At 38.6% G+C, this 27,102-nt stretch overlaps 1 protein-coding gene across 8 annotated transcripts in view; it reads left to right on the top strand.

Moving 5' to 3' along the window:
- Nucleotides 1–27,102, top strand: part of PHKA1 (phosphorylase kinase regulatory subunit alpha 1) — a 186,775-nt gene that overhangs the window by 87,215 nt on the left and 72,458 nt on the right. For all 8 annotated transcript variants that reach the window (XM_078362950.1, XM_078362949.1, XM_078362947.1 and 5 more), the window contains exons 14-16: nt 2,210–2,344; nt 18,145–18,254; nt 19,217–19,361. In XM_078362950.1, coding sequence (XP_078219076.1) covers nt 2,210–2,344; nt 18,145–18,254; nt 19,217–19,361 — 390 coding nt within the window. The remainder of the gene's footprint in view (nt 1–2,209; nt 2,345–18,144; nt 18,255–19,216; nt 19,362–27,102) is intronic.

Genomic DNA, 27,102 nt, shown 5'->3' with positions numbered 1-27,102 from the left:
AAAAGCTTCCCATTGGCAGTCTCCTTAATATGGCTTCCAAGGCCCTCTAGATCTAGCCCTGACCTCATCTCCATCTTCATTTTTCATCACTGCCCCTTTATACTACATGATCCTGCTGTAAAGAGCTTTTTATAATTCCTAGCTCTACCTTGTTCTCTGTTCCCTTGAGCCTTTGCCCATGCTGTTTCTTCTGTCTGGAACAATTTCTACCTTACTTTTACCATATCCTCTTGCAGATTAACATCTATCCAGGCCTCTAGCAGGACTCCATGTCAGTCTCATTTTTTTCCATGTCGGGATCATGTCCTTAAATATGGCAGTGCTAGGGCACATAAGAGGCACTAAATGAGAATTTTCGAAATATTTTATAAAACAAAGAAAAGATTAATTGCTTGGGTTGAAGGTACTCCTGGGGCCCCAGGGTATTGTTCACTTGACTGTCCTTCAGTTTCCTGTACTCTTACAACCAATTCCCATGAAGAATCCTGAGGCTCCGTAGAAAGCAGTTTGAAAAGCATTGCCCAAAAATGAAATACAAAATCCATCAAGTGATGCATATGCCCTTCATGATGCTCTATAACCCATCTACCTTTCCAGATCTACTTCTTTTGCCACCATGCAGGGTATATTATACTACAGCAATATTGAAGAGTATGTGGTTCTTCCTACTTCCCCCTACAAATGCAGCCATACTCTTTTTCATCTCTATGCTTGATAAGTTCATTCTGGGCCCTCTTCCTAGAATGGCTATACTCTATCCCTTGTTTCTGCTGGCTGACTTATTCATTCTTTCAAACTCAGCTTAGGCATCAGTTCTTTTCAGAAGCCTTTCCTGACACCACTCCTCCCAACCCCACACTACCTAGATGTCACTCCTGGAAGGTTTCATAAAGTTTTGTGCACTTATCTCTGTTTACCTAGCAGGTTATTTTATAATCCATGTGTATGTCACTTCTATTACACTGTGAGCTCCTTGAGGGAGAGACTAATCTATTCATTTCTAGATCCCTAGTGACTAGCATAGTATCTCATCCATTTAGATACTTAATATATGTTTACTAGAATAGATTGCCATATGTGTTTTCCTGGACTGTCCTCAGCCCACTGTCATTCTTCCTCTGTACATTTTCCCTGAAGAATTTCTTTTATTTTCATGTTTTCAGTTAGAAGTAATCAAGATGGTGTTATATCCAGGGGACTCTGTGATCGCCATATCCTGCATATCCTGGTCCAGACCACAGCAGCTCATTAACATGAGGTTCCCAAGATAGAAAAATACACAAAGAATATTGGCAAAGGAAGGCAAAGTAGCACTTTGTTAACTATGCTTTGCTTCAAAAACTCAATGTAGAAAATACTGGTAAGCTAGAATGAACCAAGCAGTGCATTCTTTTTCCTGTGAACAATCCAGCACATCTGCCAGCACTAGAAGAGCAGGAGTAGAGGACACATTTGCTTAGTGTCAAGTAGGGTGCTTAGTGTCGAGACAGCTAAAGCCTCAATTGGATTACTGGCCCCCAGCCAGGTATCTGTTCATAGAGAGAAAGTGAAAAGAATCAGGAAGCTGGCTGAGCCTCCTCTCTTGTAGTTGGGCTTCTCACTTCAGTGACATGAGTATAAGAGGAAGAAAAGGGAGCTGTCCAGGCTTGGCAGGCTCTAAATTTAGAGAAGTATCATCCCTATCTCTCCCCAGCCCCCACTACTACCTCCTAAGAAACACACCATATCAGCTATAATGTCTTCTATATGTTGATGACTCAAATTATTATCCACAATTCACCATGCCTTCTATTATTCTCTAGCTATAGGGTATCCCCACATACTTGGCTCTGACCTTAGGTGTACTTATATGGAAGAACCTGGGGAATCAATTTTTACCAAAGTTGTAACAAAACTCATGATGGATTTTTCTCCCCATTTAAACATGGAATCTGGGATATAAAGAGAGTGTGGTATTCTCTAGGCATACATAAGTATTTAGCCGAAAGGCAAAATCTAATGCTCTATCTAGTCTTGAGATCTTTTCCTTTTCCATTTAGATAATATTAAGTATTTAGCATGACACTTGTTTCATCAAAGTTCCTCAATAACTATTCATTTCCTCCCATGTCCTTTTTTATCTCTTCAAAAGAAGTTATATGACTTGAGAGATTTTTAGGTTGCTATTGAAATAAAATTCTGTTGACCTCATCTTATTTTTCTCCTATAGTCTCCATTCTAGCTGAAACAGAAGAAATCAAGGCCATTTTGAAGGACAAGGGAATTGACGTGGAGACCATTGCTGAAGTATACCCCATCAGAGTACAACCAGCTCGTATTCTCAGCCACATTTATTCCAGCCTAGGTAAGGAGATTGGCCAACCTGCTAGAATCAAAGCATTATTCAATACAGGCTGGTTTCCATCCTTTTTTCTTCTTTGTGATCATGTATTATTAAGTTGGATCTGAGAAGGAATTTAGAATCTCTAGAATTCAATTTTCTTACCCTCTCTGTTCTGAGCACACCTGATAATTTTAGGTATGTTATACGAACCCTTTGGGCACATAAGGCATGACTATTATCAGCCAATGTTGTATCTTTATTCCAAGTGTGTACTTAAATAACATGTTCTCTCCTTTCTTAGAACCTATACCTCTCTTTCAAATACTTGCTTATTTTATATGGAATGATAGCCAAATAAATTGTTTTTAGGTTATTTATACTTTGTCATTTGATGAACTAGTTGATAATATAAAAGATTCCTTAATTGAATACTTATTTTTAATTGGTACTTATTTTTTAATTAATTCACATATTAAACTTAGTGATAGACTTTTTGCATTGAACAAATTACTATATTGTTATCTTAAAAATTCTAAACTACTTTTGCGGAAAGCTGAATAATGACCCCCCAAAGATATTCAAGTCCTAATTTCTGGAACCCATAAGCTTTACCTTACATGGAAAAAGGGACTTATTTGAGATAGGGAGATTATCCTGGATTACCCAGGTGGTCCCTTAATGTAGTCATAAGTGTCCTTATAAAAGGGAATCAGAAGAAGGTGAGACTATAAAAGTAGGAGATGTGACAACAGAACCAAGAGATTAGAGTGATAAGGCTATAAGCCAAGAAATGCCCACATCCTCAAGAAGCTGGAAGAGGCAAGGAATGGATTCTTCCCTGGAGCCCCCAGAAGGAATCAGCTCTGCTGACGCTTTGATTTTTATTTTAGTCCCATAATACTCATTTTGGGCTCATGATCTCAAGAAGTGTAGAAGTATACATTTGTATTGTTTTAAGCCACTAAGTTTGTGGTAATTTATTACTGAACCAATAGAAAAGTAATACAATCTTAAAGCACAAGGGAGTAGATTTGTAAAAGGTTGGATCTTAGATAGTGGATTGCCACTTACAAACCCACAAGTTAGTGTGTGTGTGTATGTGTACTTTTTTTTATCATCACCCACGAATGATATGTTAGTAATTACAGTTAAGGCATGTTTGCCCACTTAAAACCAGCCTCATTCCCTTTTCACTGACACTTAACTCCAGTCACTTAATTTCTTTGCCTAAATTGAGAAGGAATCAACCAAGGAGGAAGGATCCAAAAGTCGGAGCTGACTTCTGTCTATCTCTCCTAGGAACATATATTTTATGCCAGCAAGACTTGAACTCCTTGCATTCCAGAGCTATTCTTAACATTACATCTGGCTTTAGGAGCATATGGATTTCTTTCATCCATCCTACCTATGATGGAGGAATGTCCCATTCCTAAAAAATTCAAAGATAACTTCGTTAGAATTTTCTAAAGGAACTTTACTTTTAAAAGACAATGAAATTTTCTGGATATTGCATTTAAAAAAAAAGAAAGAAAGAAAAAGACAATGAAAAACTAAAATATATATACATAGAAATTAATAAATTTACTGAATATGTCTCAGATCCTAATAAATTTCTAAAATCTAGCCATAAATGAGCTTGATTATTATAAAATACCCCTGGTTCCCTCTGTTTACTCTACCCTAACTGAAGTAAATACCAAGTCAAGGCTCTGAAACTTCTTTTTTTATTTTTATTTTTTGAGACAGAGCTTTGCTCTTGTTACCCAGGCTGGAGTGCAATGGCATGATCTCAGCTCACCGCAACCTCCGCCTCCTGGGTTCAGGCAATTCTCCTGCCTCAGCCTCCCTAGTAGCTGGGATTACAGGCACACGCCACCAGGCCCAGCTAATTTTTTGTATTTTTAATAGAGACAAGGTTTCACCATGTTGACCAGGATGGTCTCGATCTCTTGTTCTCGTGATCCACCCGCCTTGGCCTCCCAAAGTGCTGGGATTACAGGCTTGAGCCACCACGCCCGGCCAAGGCTCTGAAACTTCTGAGGCTGATTTGGGTGGATACTTTGCTAGGCGGGATACATACCTCACCCCTTACCAGAACCCGCTTCCTGTTTTTATTTATTTTTTGGCCATTCCCTATAGCTGCAGACCTATAATGCACTTCTAGTCTCCAGATATTAGTCCACTAGCACTAAATTTCTTGACATAAGGAAGGTATTTCCCTTTCTAGCCAACATCTTACCCACCTGAGTACTAGTTGATCTTATAGTCATCTTCTTTGTAACTCTTAGAAGTCTCTGCAGTTCTGGGTTCATGCAAAACCTATTGGTGACTTTGACTTGATGGTCTCTGGCTCCTACTCAAAAGTTAATAGGTTAATTTTACCCATTGCTTCATCACTTCCATTATTCTAAATCAGCATATCTTACTGGGAAACAGGAACTTCTACCATCATTTCTGGAATCTGCCTGCCTCACATCAGGTCTCTCCAACAAACAGAAGCAATCTTCTTTCTATTTATATTTTCAAGACCTAGACTCCATTTTGGGCCTCTTACTAAGTTATTATTTTCTAGTCAAAGGAAATAAAAACTTAATGAATGATCAAACATTCCAGGAACTCAAGTAACAAATGGACATTTATCTTCATGATATGCTCTTTCATTTGCTTCATTCATTCATTCATAAGTATTTGTTGCTCACTTATTACATACCAGGCACCAGGCTAGATGCTGTAGAAGACATAGCCATGAAACCAGATAATCACAGTACAATCTTATAAATGCTATGACCAGAGTATCTGCCCCACTTCATCTCTTTGCACTCTGCATTTTTTCTCTCCCTCCTCCCTCCTCTGTTCCCTTCTCTCTTTTCTTCTTCTGATCTATCTCATCATTTTCCTCTTTTTCTTTTTACCAACTGAGTTGAAATGTGCAGAAGACTTTTTATACTAAAAAGCTATAAAAATATAAGAGGGGGGGTTTTCAAGATGGCGCAGTAAGAACAACTTGGGATCGCAGCTCTCAGCGAATACTCAGAGGGTGAGTCAAAGCCACATTTCCAGATGGATCTTTGTTTCCCAGAGAATGGGGAAATTCCCAGGTGCAGGAAAGAACCAGGACACAAGCGAAGCCGGTTCGGCTGTTGTGGCCACTTCGGCCGGTGCCGCAGCACAGGCACTCCCCAACAATCTTCACAAAACACATGGGCCCGGGTGCCCTGCTAAACTGGCAATCTGAGATTAAGGAGGGCAGATTAGCATATCCATCTGATTAAATGGGACTTGGACAGTGAGCCAGACCAGGAGATTCCGGGGAAGTGGCGTTTGAGCCAGCGCAGTGGCTAGCTGCACAGGAAATCACACAGATCCCAGTGCTCTAACACCGGGTGACCGAAACACCTGGGAGAGAGCCATCGGTTTAACTTAAAAAAAAAAAAAAAGAAAGGTGCTCTGAGGCAGGGAGCCAGGTGAGCAGGCTCGGCAGGTTTCACCCCCACAGGGACAAACAAAACGGCAACTCAAAATGCTCAGGGTGGAGAATCTCACTGCCAGCACAGCTGAACCCAGGACGGTGAAGCTCGGTGGGGGAGGGGCGTTTGCCATTACCGAGGATATCCGCCCCTAAGGAAATACACTCCCGTTGCTGATGCAGCCTGCCGTTGCTGAGGCAACACGCCATAACAGAGAGACTCCACTGCAGGGCGGAGATGGTGGCAGCAGGGCGGAGCCTGCCGTGGAGTCCGGGACAGCAGGGCAGAGCCCACAGCAACAGGGCCCACACCACATCAGCAGGGCGGAGTCTCGGCAGGCAAATAGTGACTAGACTGCCTCCTAGCTGGGCAGGATAGTGCCACGGACACTCATAAAGAAAGCCCCAACCCCCTGGACACAGAGCATCTGAGGAAAAAAAGGGATTCTAAGAGTTGTGCTGCAGCGGAATTAAACACACCTGCCTAACAGCCCTGAATGAACAACGGAGCTCACAGCTCAGCACTTGAGCTCCTATAAAGTACAGACTGTCTCCTCAAGCAGCGACCTGACCCCTGTATATCCAGAGTCACCTAAAAAAGGACTGATCAGACTGACATTAGGCAGGCACCATTCTGGGACAAAGACAGCAGAAGAAGAAACTGGTACCATCCCTCACCATTCTGCAGCTGCTACAGGTGTACCCCAGACAAGCAGGGCCTGGAGTGGACCTCAGTAGTCATACAGCAGAGGGGCTAGACTGGTAGAAGGAAAACCAAGTAACAGAAATACTTCATCATCAACAATCTGGGCGTCCACTCAGAGACCCAATCGAAAAGTCAGCAACTACTCAGACGACAGGTGGATAAATCGACAAAGATGGGAAGAAACCAGCGCAAAAAGGAGGAAAACACCTGAAAACAGAACACCTCGCCTACTACAAAGGAACAAAACTCCTCACCAGCAAGGGAACAAAGCTGGACGGAGAATGACTGTGATGAAATGACGGATTCAGACTTGAGAAGGTGGGTAATGAGAAACTTCTGTGAGCTAAAAGAACATGTTCTAAATCAATGCAAAGAAACTAAGAACCTTGAAAAAAGACTTGAAAAAAGATTCGAGGAAGTGATAACAAGAATGGATAACATAAAGAGGAATATGAATGAATTGAAGGAGCTGAAAAACACAATATGAGAACTTTGCGAAGCATTCACAAGTTTCAACAGCCAAATTGACCAAGCAGAAGAAAGAATATCAGAGGTCGAAGATCAATTCAATGAAATAAAATGAGAAGCCAAGATTAGAGAAAAAAGTGCAAAAAGAAATGAACAAAGTCTCCAAGAAATGTGGGACTATGTGAAGAGACCTAACCTACGTTTGATAGGTGTACCAGAAGGGGACAAAGAGAATGAATCCAAGCTGGAAAATACTCTTCAGGATATTATCCAGGAAAATTTCCCCCACCTAGAAAGGCAGGCCAACTCTCAAATGCAGGAAATACAGAGAACACCACAAAGATATTCCACAGGAAGAGCAACCCCAAGGCACATAATCGTCAGATTCACAAGGGTTGAAATAAAGTAGAAAATACTAAGGGCAGCCAGAGAAAAAGGTCGGGTCACCCACAAAGGGAAGGCCATCAGGCTCACAGCAGATCTCTCGGCAGAAACTCTACAAGCCAGAAGAGAGTGGGGGCCAATATTCAACATCCTTAAAGAAAAGAACTTTCAACCAAGAATTTCATATCCAGCCAAACTGAGCTTCATAAGTGAAGGAAAAATAAAATCCTTTGTGAACAAGCAAGTACTCAGAGATTTTGTCACCACCAGGTATGCTTTACAACAGCTCCTGAAAGAGGCACTACACATAGAAAGGAACAACCAGTACCAGCCATTCCAAAATCACACTAAATGCTAAAGAACATCAACATAATGAAGAATCTACATCAACTAACGGGCAAAACAGCCAGCTAGCATCAAAATGGCAGTATCAAATTCACACATAACAATATTAACCCTAAGTATAAATGGGCTAAATGCACCAATCAAAAGACACAGACTGGCAAACTGGATAAAAAAACAAAACCCATCAGTGTGCTGTATCCAGGAAACCCATCTCACATGCAAGGATACACAAAGGCTCAAAATAAAGGGATGGAGGAAGATTTACCAAGCAAATGGAGAGCAAAAAAACGCAGGAGTTGCAATTCTCATCTCTGATAAAATAGACTTTAAAGCAACAAAGATCAAAAGAGACAAAGAAAGCCATTACATAATGGTAAAAGGAGCAATACAACAAGAAGAGCTAATGATTCTAAACATATATGGGCCCAATACAGGAGCACCCAGATACATAAGGCAAGTTCTTAATGACTTACAAAGAGACTTAGACTCCCACACAATAATAGTGGGCGACTTTAACCCTCCACTGTCAATATTAGACAGATCAACCGGACAGAAAATCAACAAGGATATCCAGGGCTTGAACTCAGACCTGGAACAAGCAAACCTGATAGACATTTACAGAACTCTCCACCCCAAATCCACAGAACATACATTCTTCTCAGCACATCACACCTACTCTAAAATTGACCACATAATTGGAAGTAAAGCACTCCTCAGCAAATGCAAAACAACTGAAATCATAACAAACAGTCTCTCAGTCCATAGTGCAATCAAGTTAGAACTCAGAATTCAGAAACCGACCCAGAACCGCACAGCTTCATGGAAACTGAACAACTGGCTCTTGAATGTTGACTGGATAAACAATGAAATAAAGACAGAAATAAAAAAGTTCTTCGAAACCAATGAGAACGAAGACAGAACATGCCAGAATCTCTGGGACACATTTAAAGCAGTCTCTAGAGGAAAATATATAGCAATAAGTGCCCATATGAGGAGAATGGAGAGATCCAAATTGACACCCTATCATCAAAATTGAAAGAGCTAGAGGAGCAAGATCAAGAAAACTCAAAACCTAGCAGAAGACAAGAAATAACTAAGATCAGAGCAGAACTGAAGGAGATAGAGACATGAAAAACCCTTCAAAAAATCAATAAATCCAAGAGCTAGTTTTTTGAAAAGATCAACAAAATAGACAAACCACTAGCCAGATTGATTAAAAAGAAAAAAGAGAACAACCAAATAGATGCAATAAAAAACGATAAAGGAGAAATCACCAGAGATTCCACAGAAATTCAAACCATCCTCAGAGAATATTACAAACAACTCTAGGCACATAAACTAGTGAACCTGGAAGAAATAGATAAATTCCTGGACTCCTGTGTCCTCCCAAGCCTAAACCAGAAGGAAGCTGAAACTATGAATAGACCAATAACAAGGTCTGAAGTCAAGGCAGCAATTAAGAGCCTACCACACACAAAAAACCCAGGTCCAGATGGGTTCACAGCCGAATTCAACCAGACATACAAAGAGGAGCTGGTACCATTGCTTCTGAAACTATTCCAAATAATTTAAAAAGAGGGAATCCTTCCCAAATCATTTTATGAGACCGACATCATCCTGATACCAAAATGCAGCAGAGACCCAATAAGAAAAGAAAACTTCAGGCCAATATCCATGATGAACATAGATGCAAAAATCTTCAATAAAATATTGGCAAGCCGATTGCAACAGCAAATCAAAAAACTTATCCATCATGATCAAGTAGGATTCATCCCAGGGGTGCAAGGCTGGTTCAACACATGCAAGTATATAAACGTAATTCACCACATAAACAGAACCAAAAACAAAAACCAAATGATTACCTCAATTAACGCAGAGAAGGCTTTTGACAAAATTCAACAGCCCTTTATGCTAAAAACCCTCAATCAACTCGGTATCGATGGAACGTAGCTCAAAGTAGTAAAAGCTATTTACGACAAACCAACAGCCAATATCATACTGAATGGGCAAAAACTGGAAGCATTCCCTTTGAAATCTGGCACTAGACAATGATGCCCTCTTTCACCACTCCTATTCAATATAGTACTGGAAGTTCTAGCCAGAGCAATCAGGCAAGAAAAAGAAATAAAGGGTATTCAAATAGGAAAGGTGGAAGCCAAATTGTCTGTATTTGCAGACGACATGATAGTATACCTAGAAGACCCCATCGCCTCAGCCCAAAAACTCCTGAAACTGATAAGCAACTTCAGCAAAGTCTCAGGATACAAAATCCATGTGCAAAAATCACAAGCATTCCTATACACCAATAACAGACTTAAAGAAAGTCAAATCAAGAACGAACTGCCATTCACAATTGCTACAAAGAGAATAAAATACCTAGGAATACAACTCACAAGGAACGTAAGGGACCTCTTCAAGGAAAACTACAAACCACTGCTCAACGAAATAAGAGAGGACACAAAGAGATGGAGAAACATTCCATGTTCATGGTTAGGAAGAATTAATATCGTGAAAATGGCTATACTGCCCAAAGTAATTTACAGAATCAATGCTATCCCCATCAAGCTACCATTGACTTTCTTCACAGAACTGGAAAAAACCACCATGAACTTCATATGGAACCAAAAGAGAGCCCGCATAGTCAAGTCAATTCTAAGCAAAAAGAACACAGCAGGGGGCATCACACTACCGGATTTCAAGCTATACTACAAGGCTACAGTAATCAAAACAGCATGGTACTGGTACCAAAACAGAGATATAGACCAATGGAACAGAACAGAGGCATCGGACACAACACAACATATCTACAACCATATAATCTTTGATAAACCTGACAAAAACAAGCAATGGGGAAAGGATTCCCTGTTTAATAAATGGTGTTGGGAAAACTGGCTAGCCATGTGCAGAAATCAGAAACTGGACCCCTTCCTGACACCTTACACTAAAATTAACTCCAGATGGATTAAAGACTTAAACATAAGACCTGGCACCATAAAAACCCTAGAAGAAAATCTAGGCAAAACTATCCAGGACATAGGAGTAGGCAAGGACTTCATGAACAAAGCACCAAAAGCATTGGCAACAAAAGCCAAAATAGACAAATGGGACCTAATCAAACTCCACAGCTTCTGCACAGCAAAAGAAACAGTCACTAGAGTGAATCGGCAACCAACAGAATGGGAAAAAATTTTTGCAGTTTTCCCATCTGACAAAGGGCTGATGTCCAGACTTTACAAAGAACTCAAACAGATTTACAGGAAAAAAACAAGCCCATTCAAAAATGGGCAAAGGTTATGAACAGACACTTTACAAAAGAAGACATATATGAGGCCAGCAATCATATGAAAAAATGCTCATCATCACTGGTCATCAGAGAGATGCAAATCAAAACCACATTGAGATACCATCTCATGCCAGTTAGAATGGCGATCATTAAAAAATCTGGAGCCAACAGATGCTGGAGAGGATTTGGAGAAAAAGGAACACTTTTACACTGTTGGTGGGAGTGTAAATTAGTTCAACCATTGTGGAAGACAGTGTGGCGATTCCTCAAGACCTTAGAAATAGAAATTCCATTTGACCCAGCAATCCCATTACTGGGTATATATCCAAAGGACTATAAATCGTTCTACTCTAAGGATACATGCACATGAATGTTCATTGCAGCACTGTTTACAATAGCAAAGACCTGGAACCAACCCCAATGCCCATCGATGATAGACTGGATTGGGAAAATGTGGCACATATACACCATGGAATATAATGCAGCAATCAGAAGTGATGAGTTTGTGTCATTTGTAGGGACATGGACGAATCTGGAGAACATCATTCTCAGCAAACTGACACAAGAACAGAAAATGAAATACCACATATTCTCGCTCATAGGCGAGTGATGAAAAATGAGAACACATGGACACAAGGAGGGGAGTAGTAAACACTGGGGTCTATTGTGGGGAAAAGGGGAGGGCCAGCGGGGTGGGGGGAGCTGGGGAGGGATAGCCTGGGGAGAAATGCCAAATGTGGGTGAAGGGGAGAAAGGAAGCAAAACACACTGCCATGTGTCTACCTATGCAACTGTCTTGCATGTTCTGCACATGTACCCCAAAACCGAAAATGCAATAAAAAATTTTTTAAAAAATTCCAAGACCATGTATTGCATTTGAAATACAGAAGAAAAGGGATAGTTTTGCCTGGGGAAGTAAGAAAAGGTATGATCGATGAGGCAACGTTTGATTACTTATCAGTCAGATGAGTGACTCTTCAAAATTCTATTATTGCAACAGTTTCACAATAACAAAATTGCCCTAAGCATACATCAAATGACAGCCATAATTCCATGAAGGAAAAAGGGATATTTCTTTACCAGATGTATTTATTTATGTATGTTAACTAAACAGAGTTCTCTTTCTCACTTCAAATGCTCAGTATTTCATAGTCAGTTCCAAAATATCTTTATTTTTTAAATTATGAGATTAATCAACTTCGTAAAAGTAAGAACTTAAATATTAAGTTCAAATCTTTATATAATGCTCATTCTTTTCTTATCTCTTAGTACATATAGATACATTTTGATAATTATCTATAGCACACCTGTATTGTGTTCTGTTTATTTTCACTTACTCTCTCATGATGCATTTCCACATATTAGAATAGCTATATAGTATTTCATCAAATTAAAGTAATTGTTTCCTTATTATTAGTTGAATTGTTTTGAGAATTTTTATCCTATAAATGCCTTTGTATAGACCACTGTTTTCTTATATATTCTCAGTAAAGGGATTCTGGGTAAGATTGTGAACAGCTTTTCAGCTCTTGTTACATGTTGCCAGATTATTCTTAATAAAGACAAACTAATTTATAGTGACATAACTAAGAAATGAAATATACCTTTCTTTATTACTGCCCTACTAAAATTGGAGTTTTATTTATTTTGGTTAGATAAATAGGTTTTAATATGTATAAATTAGTTTTTCTATCTTTAATTCCCAGTGATCTGTGTATTTTTCTATAATTGCTTTACCTCTTTTTTTGAAACTTACGTGTCTGCAATTGCTTGCTTATCTAATAGGGTCTGCACATTTCTATATATATTTATCAATTATTTAAATATATTTTATGGTGACCTTTTATCAGTGAGATTTATAGTATATATATTTCCTAGTCTGTTACTTTCTATTAGATAATTATTTTCTTGCCTTTGTGCAAATATTTAAATATTAGTTATATCCATTTTATCAGATATATTATTCAGTCTTTCAAGAATTATGAATTTATCTGCTAGTTTTAGCTGAATAGGTAGGTTATTCTGGTTCTCTCCAAATTTCAAAAGTTGTAAGTTATCTGATGACAAATTGGTATGTACACGTTGACTGCAGGGAACTGGAAAACAGAGACAAGCACAAAGGAAAAAGGTAAAAAATCGCTCGTAATTCTACCACTCTGAGGAAGCCTCTTTTTATTTTGGCATATTCATTTCCAATTATTTTAAATAAAATAAGTACACACATGTTTTTAGAAAAATTAATGTCATTAAGAATGGATTTTGCATTCTGTTTTTCTGGAAACATAACAATATATGATATACTTCTGTTATGTTTTGGTAAGTACCCACCTACAATCTAATTTGATGGCTATATTATATAATTTCTTCAAAAGTTATTTTCATAAATAGCCTTTTTTCTGTTTATTTTGCAAATCATCTACTTATATTCTTTTGCCATTTTTCTGCTGGATACTTGTTGATTTCTTACTGATTTCTGTGAGGTTTTTAAAAATATATTAGGGATACTGACACTTTTTCTTCTGCATGTTATTGCAATATTTTGCTATTTTATTATTTGCCCTTTAATTTTGTGCTTGCTTTCATGTATAGAAGTTTTATGTCTTATGTAGTAAAATTTTCTTTTTTTTTTTTGGTTTCTTTTCTTGCTGTTACGCTTAGAAAGATAGATCCATTCCTAGGTCAAATACATTTTCACTGCATTTTCTTTGTTATTTATGGTTACAATGTTACATTTAATTCTTAGGCTATAATGTTAATTTTAGTTTATCCTATGCGGTTAAAATCTGACTTTTTACCAAATAATTAACCAATTGTTCCAGCACTATTGATTGAATCGTTCATATATACGTTGTTTTGAAATTCCACCTTTATCATTTTACTGTACATACATATACTGACTCATGTGTGGATACTTTTACCTTTTGGCTCTGTTGATCACTGTTTCTCCTTTCTTAGTACTGTATTTTTAAAGTTGTAGTTTCAACCTCACCAATGATTGTGAAAATGTAAGATAAAAGAATAGTGCTATATATTTTTTTGCCCATCAATTTTACAAAAGTTAAGATTGCTAATATCCAGTGCTGATAAACATTTGGAGATGTGGACACTCTCAGCACTCCTTGTAGTGTAAATTAGAGGCAGGTAGGCATTACCTATAAAAAAAATTTAATGCACATATCTTTGACCAACAGTCTTACTTCTAGGAATCTATCCTTTTCTTTTTCTGCCCCCCGCCCCCCGGCCCTGAGATGGAATCTCACTGTTCTTGCCCAGGCTAGAGTGCAGTGGCACGATCTCGGCTCACTGCAACATCCGCCTCCTGGGTTCAAGCAATTCTCTGCCTCAGCCTTCCAAGTAGCTGGGATTACAGGCGCCCACCACTACACCCAGCTATTTTTTGTATTTTTAGTAGAGATGGGGTTTCACCATGTTGATCAGCCTGATCTCAAACTCCTGACCTTATGATCCACCTGCCTTGCCCTCCCAAAGTGCTAGGATTACAGGTATGAGCCACTGCACCCAGCCCAGAATCTATCTTATGTAACACTCATACAAGTACACAAAATAGATATTGAAGGATGTCCACTACATTATAATTTGTGGTGGCAAAACAACAATTAGAAGCACTATAACGTGTATAAACAAGAATGGTGAAATTACGTATATTGTATTATACTTGAAAACAAAAGGTAGACTTTCAGCTTCCAGATGTGATGAAGTAGCTTGTATTGGGCTCTCATACTAAGAATAACTAGAATGGTTGGATTTTTAAAAATGAAGGTGAGTGAAGGCTTCAGAGAATAATTACAACAGCCAGGACTTGAGAAACCAAAACCTTGGAAAGAAGGGACCCTCAAAGAAGTAAACTCACTCTTCTCTGCGTAGTTTACCTTTGAGGCATTTGCTGATTCTTTTAAGTTTTGCTTGCATCAAGCAAGGGACCAAGAAACTAAGCAGAAAGTCTCACTGTTCTAGGAAGACAAAAATTGCATTTCAGGACCTTCCTATGTGGAAAGGGTTATGATAAGCACCTTGGGCTTTCTATTGTAACCCCTAAAGAGTGGGCTATACCTTAGGAGTAAGGAAAAACCATAAATAGACAAGTTCTTAGAAAGCCTCAAAAACAAATCCTAAAACACAATTTTCTCAGTTCCTGATTAGACTAAGAAGATCTGCTTATACTGTATCTGCCTGCTAAAATAAACAGAATCATCTCTGGAGGGAAATATCATCCAGAGCCTCTACAATTCTTTATACACTATATTCAGCATTGAAAAAATATAACAGATGACTTCAAAAACTATGACTTGTTATTAATTGATAAATTAATAGAAGCCAAAAAAAAGATAATCAAAACAGACACACAGACTTCTAGTCAACATAGCATTTTTCTTGAGGTGAGGTCTCACTGTATTACCCAGACTGGTCACAAACTCTTGAGCTCAAGGGATCTTCCACCTTAGCCTCTGGGACTACAGGCACACACCATCACAGTTGGCCAGTATTGGAAGTTCTAGCCAGAGCAGTTAGATAAGAAAAAGAAATAAAAATACATCTAAATTGGGAAGGAAAAATTTAAATGATCTCCATTCACAAATGACATGATTTTATATGGAGGAAACGCTAAAGATTTTACCAAAAAAAAGCCTGTGAGAACAAATAAGCAAATTCAGCAAAGTTATAGGATACAAAATCAGCACACAAAAATCAGTTGCACTTTTATACACTAATAATGAACAATCTAACAAGGAAATTAAGAAAACAGTTCCATTTATAATACATTAAAAAGAATAAAATACTTAAGAATAGGCTTAACCAAGCAGGTGAAGGACTTGTACACTGAAAATGGCAAAACATTCCTAAAAGAAATTAGAGGCGACACAAATAAATGGAAAGACATGATGTCTTTATGGGTTAGAAGACATGATATTGTTAAGATGCCAGTACAACACAAACTATCAACAGATTCTGTGCAAGCCCTATCAAGAGCCCAGATGACAATTTTTGAAAAATAGAAAAATTTGTTCTAAAATTTATATGGAGTCTCAAGGGACTCTGAATAGCCAAGAGATTCTTGAAAAAGAGAAACAAAGTTGGAAGACTCTCTTGATTTCAAAATATACTACATGGCTATAATAATCAAAACAGTATGATACTGGCATAAAGGCAGACATATAGAACAATGGAATAGAATGGAAAACCCAGAAATAAACCTTTGTATATATGGTCAAATGATTTACAGTGAGGGTGCCACAGCCACCCATGGGGAAAGAATAGTCTTTTCAACAAATGATGCTGGAAAAACTGGATATTCACATGCAAAAGAATGAAGTTGGGCTCTTACTTTATACCATGTACAAAAATTTAACTCAAAATGTATTACAGACCAAAGCATAAGACCTAAAATGATAAAACTCTTAGAATAAAACAAGAAAAACTTCTTAACATTGGATTTGGCAATGATTTCTTAAGTGTGACACAGATAACACAGGCAACAAAAGAAAAGAATTCAGAAACTGACCTTCATCAAAATAAAAATTGTGCATCAAAGGATACCATCAACAGAGTGAAAAGGCAACACATATAATAGAGGAACATATTTATGTATCATACATCTGCTAAGGGATTAATAATAGACTATTTAAAGAAACATTATAGCTGTACAGTGAAAAAATAAACCAGCCAGATTCAAAAGTGGGCAAAGGACTTGAATATATATTTCTTCAAAGAAAATAGGCAAATAGACAATAAGGAGATGAAAGGATGCTTGATATCCCTAATAATTTGGGAAATGCAAATCAAAACCACAATGATATATCACTTAACGCTCATTATGATGACTCATTATTATTGAAAACCAGAAATTAACAAGTGTTGGTGAGGATGTGGAGACCTGAAAACTCTTGTGTACTGTTGATGGGGATGTAAAATGGTGCAGCCCCTATGGAAAAACAGTATGGCAGTTCCTCAAAAAATTAAACAGAATTATTGTATGATCCAGCAGTTACACTTCTGAGTATATATCCAAAAGAAGTGAAAATAGGAACTTGAACAGACATTTTCTACACCAATGTGCAGCATTGCTCACAATAACCAAAAAGTGGAAACAACCCAAATGTCCACCAATGAATGGATAAACGATATGTGATGTATATACAAAATGAAATATTATTCAGGCTTTAAAAGGAAGGAAATTCTGACATATGCTACATATAGATGAACCTTGAAGATTGTGCTAAATGAAATAAGCTAACTACAAAAGGAAAATTATTGTATGATTCCATTTATATAAGATAACAAATTCATAGAGATACGAAGTAGAATGGTGGTTGCCAGAGACTGGGAAGCAGGGAACGTGAAAAGTTACTGTTTAATGCATAGAGTTTCAGTTTGGGAAGATGAAAGAGTTCTGCAGATAGATGGTGGTAATGTTTGAATAATGATGTAAATGTACTTAATGCTACTGAACTGTACACTTAAGGTCAGTAAAATGGTAAAATTTATGTTGCATCTATTTTACGGTATTAAATAGAAACAAAAAGGAAGGAGTAGTGGAAAAACCTGGTTGTGACATCAATCTCACGTAATATGTGTGCTTTACTGCATGGACCCTGGAATATGACTAAGACTTTGACAGTTCTCTGTTTCTTCAGTGTGCTGGCCCCCTAAGAATGAAGCAACACTAAAACTGGCATATTTGATAAGTATAACACTTATGTAAAGCAAATGAAAAAAATTAGATCCCCAAGAAAAATGTGTTCTAGTCAAAAAATAAAAAAGTTGTAGTAAGCATATTTAATATGTGTTTTGAGGGAAAAAGTTTCAGAGCAATATATACAATGTTATCCTATTATATAAAAGAAAAATATGTGTGTGAATAAATTATTTTCCCATTGTAAGAGGTATCGATTTCGTAACTGCCTTTTGGAAGTAAAAAAAAAAATCAGCTACATTTAACATAGACATCAATTATAGGATGGATTCCAATTTCAGAATGCTAAACTGTAAAAAGAAGACAACTTAAATTCAAGGAAATACAGTGAATGTGTGTGTGTGTGTATAAGTATATAAATACATTGAGTGTGTGTGTGTGTGTATACATGTAAAAAGGTTTGCTGATTTGATTTGTGCTCTAGAAATATCTTTACCATTCCTCAATTCTGTGTCAGGATGCAACAATAAAATGAAACTCAGCGGACGACCCTACAGACACATGGGAGTGCTTGGAACTTCAAAACTCTATGACATTCGGAAAACTATCTTTACTTTCACTCCACAGGTAGGTGAAATAAGCTGCAATGTGCAGTGAAATGAATGGAAATAAGAGAAAAACATTGTAGAAATAAAACATTTACTGGAGTTGGGATAAGTGTTCCACCAGGCCTTGCACATAAGTTACTCAGTGAATATTTGTAGAGTTGAACTGAATTGAACTTCTAACACAGAGTTTCGCCAAGTACTTGAACTACCAAAAGTAACCCTGGGTGTTGCAGAAACATAACTAAGGATTTTACAAATGCTAGAGTACTTACAAAAGTAATCCTTACTTTTAATACGTTAAAAATAAAACTGTATGTGTCCTTTATAAACAAAATACGGTCTTTTTTATTCAGCTACTGAATTATGTGTTCTCTTTGTAGGAAGAGCCCTTTTTCCATTCATAGAAATCTTCAGTATAATCTTCTAAACAAAAATGTCAGTACTGTTTTAGCTGTATATTAAATACATAGCCTGATATTTATCACCTACATGATAATAGCAAACCTGACTATATGTGTTTATGGGGAGGAGAAACTATTTTCTGGAAAGAAAGCTTAAACTCCCCGTTTGCCATCCTACATTTGAAATCATGCAGCTGAGGTAGGTATAGACAAAAGAGATTATAGATTCTATTTCTGACTTTGCCATTTGCTAGCCATGTAATTTTGCTAATCTATATCATCTCTTAGTCTTATCTTTTATCTATTAAAAGAAGAAAAGCCTTCACCAGAGGGTTATAGGATTAAATAAAATTATATACTTGAAAATACTTCATAAACTGCAGCATACTGTAAAAATGTCATAAATTATTATATGTGCCAGTTAACCACCAGATACTTTGAAATGTATTAGACAGTAAATTTGGAGGTATCATTGCCCTATCACATCTTGGATACCCTTCTGAATATGTGAGTAGTTTAAGATATTACTTGATAATTGTGAGAGTAAATTATTCTGAGCTATTATTTTTATTTATATCAGTTTATAGACCAGCAACAGTTCTACCTGGCCCTGGACAACAAGATGATTGTGGAAATGCTTAGAACAGACCTCTCCTACCTCTGTAGCCGCTGGCGGATGACAGGCCAGCCTACCATCACCTTCCCCGTCTCACACACCATGCTTGGTAAGGGCTGCATGAGGCAAGTAATGAATGTATTTTTGAAATAGGTCATAGATTTAGCCCTTCAACATCTTGGTGTTTCTAGAGAGCTACTTCTTATAATTTATTCTTTCAGCAGTATTTATTGGATCCTATTTTATGCCAAGCACTTTTCTAAGCACTGGGGACACATGGAGTGAATAGGCAGATGAGGCTTCTGTTCTCATGGAGCTTATGCTTTAGAAGGTGAAGACAGACTATAAGTATGTAATATATAAATCACACAAGAATAGTTTGAGAGTTATAATTGAATCGCTTTCAGATAGTTTGAGAGCTGTAATTCAAAAAATGCAGAGGATAACTTAAAATTTGGTTGACAGTTACTTTACATAATTAGTTTTCTAGGTCAATTTTCAGAAACATTATGCATATTATTTTTAAAGACAGCAATACATCTGCATCTATCTTATTCCAGTGGTACATCAAGATTTTATAGATAATTTCCCAGCCTGCTTCTTCCAAAGCCTAACTGAAGCTGTAAAATCTAGTAGAGTAAAAAGCCAAAAGGCTTTTTTTTTTTTTTTGGCTGGATTTCCTGATATTTCTTACTTGAAACTGAATGAAAGGCTTTATTATTCTCTCAGTTCCTGGAGGCCTAGAGCCAATACTGAAGCAACTGCTTTCTTTCTGTTTCTCCTGTTGCATCCAAAGGCCTATTTGTACTGCCAAAGTACATGTAATTCCTTTTCATTAACAAAAAATCCCTCATTATAAATCATTCAAAATCCAGAGAGACTGTTAGGGATTTTGGTCATGTCTCAAAAGTGCTTCAGTATCACAGGATTTGAGGAAGGAGGGTAGTCTTTCTTCTTTTTGTCTTTCTTCTTTACTTAAGACAATTAACACAAGTGCCTATTTAAAAACTACTATATTTGCAGAATTGTCTTCAGAAAGTATACAGTCTAATTGGAGAGGCAAAGCTAATATGCAAGAATGATAGAAAATAATTTAAGACAATATATAAAGAATTACTTAAATCAGTACTTTACAGTGAAGGAAATTCAGTTGACAAAGAAAATTTCTCAACTGAGGCAGCCAGGCTTTTTGGAATGGACGGTATTCAGATGAGAGGAGGAATGAAGGAAAGGTATTTTAAGTGAGGAGGAAAATACCATGAGTGAGGCCTAGAGGCAAGAATGAACTTGACCTGTGAGAGGAGAATGAAGTGACCCACCTGAATAGAGTGGAGTCTGTATGTTGGAGTATAATTATAAGCAAAATGGAAAAAGTAAGGTAGGGTCCGATAATGAAGACCTTAAAAAAAGCAAAGATATTTAAGATAGATTTTCTCAGAAGTCTGAAACTATCAAAAGTTTTTGAGCAAGGAGTGATATGATAAAAATAATGTTTGGGGACTATTAGTTGGTGACAATACACATTGTAGTGAGGAGAGACTGATGTCTGGGAAACTAATCCGCATATGAGGTGAAGAGAAGGTACACTGGATTGGAGGTAATAAAAGTAGAATGGAAAAGAAAGATGCAAATCATTTTAAGCAACACCTAAGTCAGGTATTGGCTAACTATATATAAGGGATGAATCAAGATAGCTATAACAAAATACCACATACTGTGTCATTTATAGACAACAGAAATTTATTTTGTACTGTTCTGGGAGGTATGAAGTCCAAGATCAAGGTGCTGGCAGGTTTGGTGTCTGCGAAGGACGTGCAGTCTCTGCTTCTAAGATAGTGCCTTGTTGCTTCATCCTCTGAAGCCGATACATATGTGTTCTTACATTGTAGAAGGGACAGAAAAGAAGCAAACCCACACTCTTAAGCCCTTTTATAAGGGCCCTGATCCCACTCATGATGGCTACACACTCATGACTTAATCACCCTAGAGGGCCTACTTCTTAATACTATTACATTGGCGATTAAGTATCAACAAATGAATTTGGGGGTTCATTCAGACCATAGCACTAGGTTAATGATGCTGATTTGAAGGAATCAGAGACATTTTATAGAAACATGCCAGTTATAAAGTGACATAAATTTGTAGAGTGACAAAGAGATTTAAAAATCGAAATACCGAGGACTCAAGATGGTGCTGTGAGAACAAACCAGGATTGGAGCTCTTCTTGTTGAATCCGCAAATGGTGAGTCAGAGCGGCATTTCCAGACTGATCTTTGTTGCCCACAGAACGGGGAAACTCCCAAGTATAAAAAAGACACGGGACGCCAGGCAGTAGGTCTGCCTGGCGAAGCCGGCAGCCGGGGCGGTGGCGGCCGGCCCTACCCAGCAATCCCCACAGGGCGCGCTTGTCCGGGTGCCCTGTTGAACCGGCAACCTGAGACTTGAGAGGGCTGGACTTGAGACTGAACAAGACTTGGACAGTAGGCCAGCCCAGGGGATTGCAGGTATTGGAATACCCAGTGGGACGAACAAAACCGCGATTTCAAACTATCCCGAGCAGACGGTCCGAGACGCTCTGTGTGGGAGGGGCGTCCACCACTACCGAGGCAACCCGCCCCAACTGAGATACACACCCACTGCTGACGCAGCCAGCCGTTGCCGAGGCAACCCGCCCCAACTGAGATACACGCCCATTGCTGAGGCAGCCAGCCATTGCCGAGGCAACCCGTCCCTACTGAGATACACGCCCACTGCTGACTCAGCCTGCCATTGCTGAGGCAACACGCTACAACGAAGAGACTCCGCCGCAGGGCGTGGCAGAGACCACAGCAGAGCCGGCAGGAACAGCGCGAATCACACAACAGAAGGGTGGAGCCTCGACAGCCAAACAGTGGCTAGCCTGCCTTCTAGCTGGGCAGGACACCTGATCGGACATCCAAAAATAAAGCCCAAACACCTCAACACAGAGCATTTGAGAAAAAAAAAAAAAAGGGGTTTTTTAATGAGCTCTGTTGCAGCAGAATAAAACATAGCAGCCTAACAGCCCTGAATGAACAACAGAGTGCACAGCTCAGCAATTAAACCCCTATACAGTACAAACTGTCTCCTCAAGCAGCTCCCTGACCCCTCTATATCCAAAAGACTGACATTTGGCAGGCATCATCCTGGGACAAAGAGAGCAGAAAAAGAAACTGGTAGCATCCCTCGCTGTGCCACAGCTACTAGAGGTGCACCCCAGACAAGCAGGGTCTGGAGCGGACCTCAGCAGTCGTACAGCGAAGGGGCTAGACTGGTAGAAGGAAAACCAAGCAACAGAAATACTTCATCATCAACATTCTGGGTGTCCACTCAGAGACCCAATCGAAAAGTCAGCAACTACGCAGATGACCAGCGGGCAAATCCACAAAGATGGGAAGAAACCAGCGCAAAAAGGAGGAAAACACCCGAAACCAGAACACCTCGCCTCCTAGAAAGGACCAAAACTCCTCACCAGCAAGGGAGCAAAGCTGGACGGAGAATGACTGTGACGAAATGATGGAATTAGACTTCAGAAGATGGATAATGAGAAACTTTTGTGAGCTAAAAGATCATGTATTAAATCAATGCAAAGAAACTAAGAACCTTGAAAAAAGATTTGAAAAAAGATTCGAGGAAATGATAACAAGAATGGATACCTTAGAGAGGAATATGAATGAATTAAAGGAGCTGAAAAACACAATACGAGAACTTCGCGAAGCAAACACAAGTTTCAATAGCCGAATTGACCAAGCAGAAGAAAGAATATCTGAAGTCGAGGATCAACTCAATGAAATAAAACGAGAAACCAAGATCAGAGAAAAAAGCGCAAAAAGGAATGAACAAAGTCTCCAAGAAATGTGGGACTATGTGAAAAGACCTAACCTACGTTTGATAGGTGTACCAGAAGGGGACGAAGAGAATGAATCCCAGCTGGAAAATACTCTCCAGGACATCATCCAGGAAAATTTCCCCCACCTAGCAAGACAGGCCAACACTCAATTGCAGGAAATACAGAGAACACCACAAAGATATTCTGCAAGAAGAGCAACCCCAAGGCACATAATCGTCAGATTCAACAGGGTTGAAATAAAGGAGAGAATACTAAGGGCAGCCAGAGAGAAAGGTCGGGTCACCCACAAAGGGAAGCCCATCAGACTCACAGCAGATCTCTCGGCAGAAACACTACAAGCCAGAAGAGAGTGGGGGCCAATATTCAACATTCTTCAAGAAAAGAACTTTCAACCCAGAATTTCATATCCAGCCAAACTGAGCTTCAGAAGTGAAGGAAGAATAAAATCCTTTGCGAACAAGCAAGTACTCAGAGATTTTGTCACCACCAGGCCTGCTTTACAAGAGCTCCTAAAAGAGACACTACACATAGAAAGGATCAATCAGTACCAGCCATTCCAAAATCACACTGAATGCTAAAGAGCTTGAACATAATGAAGAATCTACAACAACTAACAGGCAAAACAGCCACTTAGCATCAAAATGGCAGTATCAAATTCACACATAAAAATATTAACCCTAAATGTAAATGGACTAAATGCACCAATCAAAAGACACAGACTGGCAAATTGGATAAAAATCCAAAACCCATCAGTGTGCTGTATCCAGGAAACCCATCTCACATGCAAGGATACAGAAAGGCTCAAAATAAAGGGATGGAGGAAGATTTACCAAGCTAATGGAAAGCAAAAAAAAGCAGGAGTTGCAATTCTCATCTCTGATAAAATAGACTTTAAAGCAACAAAGATCAAAAGAGACAAAGAAGGCCATTACATAATGGTAAAAGGATCGATACAACAAGAAGAGCTAACGATCCTAAACATATAGGGACCCAACACAGGAGCACCCAGATACATAAGGCAAGTTCTTAATGACTTACAAAAGGACTTAGACTCCCACACAATAATAGTGGGAGACTTTAACACTCCACTGTCAATACTAGACAGATCAATCAGACAGAAAATCAACAAGGATATCCAGGGCTTGAACTCAGACCTGGAGCAAGCAAACCTCGTGGACATTTATAGAACTCTCCACCCAAAATCCACAGAATACACATTCTTCTCAGCACCACATCACACCTACTCTAAAATTGACCACATAATTGGAAGTAAAGCACTGCTCAACAAATGCAAAACAACGGAAATCATAACAAACAGCCTCTCAGACCATAGTGCAATCAAGTTAGAACTCAGAATTCAGAAACCGACCCAGAACCGCACAGCTTCATGGAAACTGAACAACTGGCTCTTGAATGTTGACTGGGTAAACAACGAAATGAAGGCAGAAATAAAGAAGTTCTTCGAAACCAATGAGAACGAAGACACAACCTGCCAAAACCTCTGGGACACATTTAAAGCAGTCTCTAGAGGAAAGTATATAGCAATAAGTGCCCATATGAGGAGAATGGAGAGAACCAAAATTGACACCCTATCGTCAAAATTGAAAGAGCTAGAGGAGCAAGATCAAAAAAACTCAAAACCCAGCAGAAGACAAGAAATTACTAAGATCAGAGCTGAGCTGAAGGAGATTGAGACACGAAAAACCCTTCAAAAAATCAATAAATCCAAGAGCTGGTTTTTTTAAAAGATCAACAAAATAGACAGACCACTAGCCAGATTGATTAAAAAGAAAAGAGAGAACAACCAAATAGATGCAATAAAAAATGATAAAGGGGAAATCACAGATTCCACAGAAATTCAAACCATCATCAGAGAATATTACAAACAACTATATGCGCATAAACTAGTAAACCTGGAAGAAATGGATAAATTCCTGGTCTCCTGTCTCCTCCCAAGCCTAAACCAGGAGGAAGCTGAAACTATGAATAGACCAATAACAAGGTCAGAATTCGAGGCAGCAATTAAGAGCCTACCTCACAAAAAAAGCCCAGGTCCAGACGGGTTCACAGCCGAATTCTACCAGACACACAAGGAGGAGCTGGTACCATTCCTTCTAAAACTATTTCAAACAATCCAAAAAGAGGGAATCCTTCCCAAATCATTTTATGAGACCAACATCATCCTGATACCAAAACCCGGCAGAGACCCAACGAGAAAAGAAAACTTCAGGCCAATATCCATGATGAACATAGATGCAAAAATCTTCAATAAAATATTGGCAAGCCGATGGCAACAGCAAATCAAAAAACTTATTCATCATGATCAAGTAGGATTCATCCCAGGGATGCAAGGCTGGTTCAACATACGCAAGTCTATCAACGTAATTCACCACATAAACAGAACCAAAAACAAAAACCACATGATTATCTCAATTGACGCAGAGAAGGCATTCGACAAAATTCAACAGCCCTTTATGCTAAAAACCCTCAATAAACTCGGTATCGATGGAACGTATCTCAAAGTAATAAAAGCTATTTATGACAAACCAACAGCCAATATCATACTGAATGGGCAAAAACTGGAAGCATTCCCTTTGAAATCTGGCACTAGACAAGGATGCCCTCTCTCCCCACTCCTATTCAATATAGTACTGGAAGTTCTAGCCAGAGCAATCAGGCAAGAAAAAGAAATAAAGGGTATTCAAATAGGAAAGGTGGAAGCCAAATTGTCTGTATTTGCAGACGACATGATAGTATACCTAGAAGACCCCATTGCCTCAGCCCAAAAACTCCTGAAACTGATAAACAACTTCAGCAAAGTCTCAGGATATAAAATCAATGTGCAAAAATCACAAGCATTCATCTACACCAATAACAGACTTAAAGAAAGCCAAATCAAGAGCGAACTGCCATTCGCAATTGCTACAAAAAGAATAAAATACCTTGGAATACAACTCACAAGGAACGTAAGGGACCTCTTCAAGGAGAACTACAAACCACTGCTCAACGAAATCAGAGAGGACACAAACAGATGGAGAAACATTCCATGTTCATGGTTAAGAAGAATTAATATCATGAAAATGGCTATATTGCCCAAAGTAATTTACAGAATCAACGCTATCCCCATCAAGCTACCATTGACTTTCTTCACAGAACTGGAAAAAACCACCATGAACTTCATATGGAACCAAAAGAGAGCCCGCATAGCCAAGTCAATTCTAAGCAAAAAGAACACAGCGGGGGGCATCAGACTACCGGATTTCAAACTATACTACAAGGCTACAGTAATCAAAACAGCATGGTACTGGTACCAAAACAGAGATATAGACCAATGGAACAAAACAGAGGCACTGGAGGCACACAACATACATACAACTATACAATCTTTGATAAACCTGACAAAAACAAGCAATGGGGCAAGGATTCCATGTTTAACAAATGGTGTTGGGAAAACTGGCTAGCCATGTGCAGAAGGCAGAAACTGGACCCCTTCCTGACACCTTACACTAAAATTAACTCCAGATGGATTAAAGACTTAAACATAAGACCTGGCACCATAAAAACCCTAGAAGAAAATCTAGGCAAAACTATCCAGGACATAGGAGTAGGCAAGGACTTCATGAACAAAACACCAAAAGCATTGGCAACAAAAGCAAAAATAGACAAATGGGACCTAATGAAACTCCACAGCTTCTGCACGGCAAAAGAAACAGTCACTAGAGTGGATCGGCAACCAACAGAATGGGAAAAAATTTTCGCAGTCTACCCATCTGACAAAGGGCTGATATCCAGAATTTACAAAGAACTCAAACAGATTTACAGGAAAAAAACAAACAAGCCCATTCAAAAGTGGGCAAAGGATATGAACAGATACTTTACGAAAGAAGACATATATGAGGCCAACAGTCATATGAAAAAATGCTCATCGTCACTGGTCATCAGAGAGATGCAAATCAAAACCACATTGAGATACCATCTCACG

The sequence above is a fragment of the Callithrix jacchus genome, chromosome X (genome assembly GCF_049354715.1).
Source record: "Callithrix jacchus isolate 240 chromosome X, calJac240_pri, whole genome shotgun sequence".
Taxonomy (NCBI): Eukaryota; Metazoa; Chordata; class Mammalia; order Primates; family Cebidae; genus Callithrix; species Callithrix jacchus.
The sequence above is the reverse complement of the archived record's forward strand: the minus strand, read 5'-3'. Positions and strand labels throughout refer to the sequence as shown.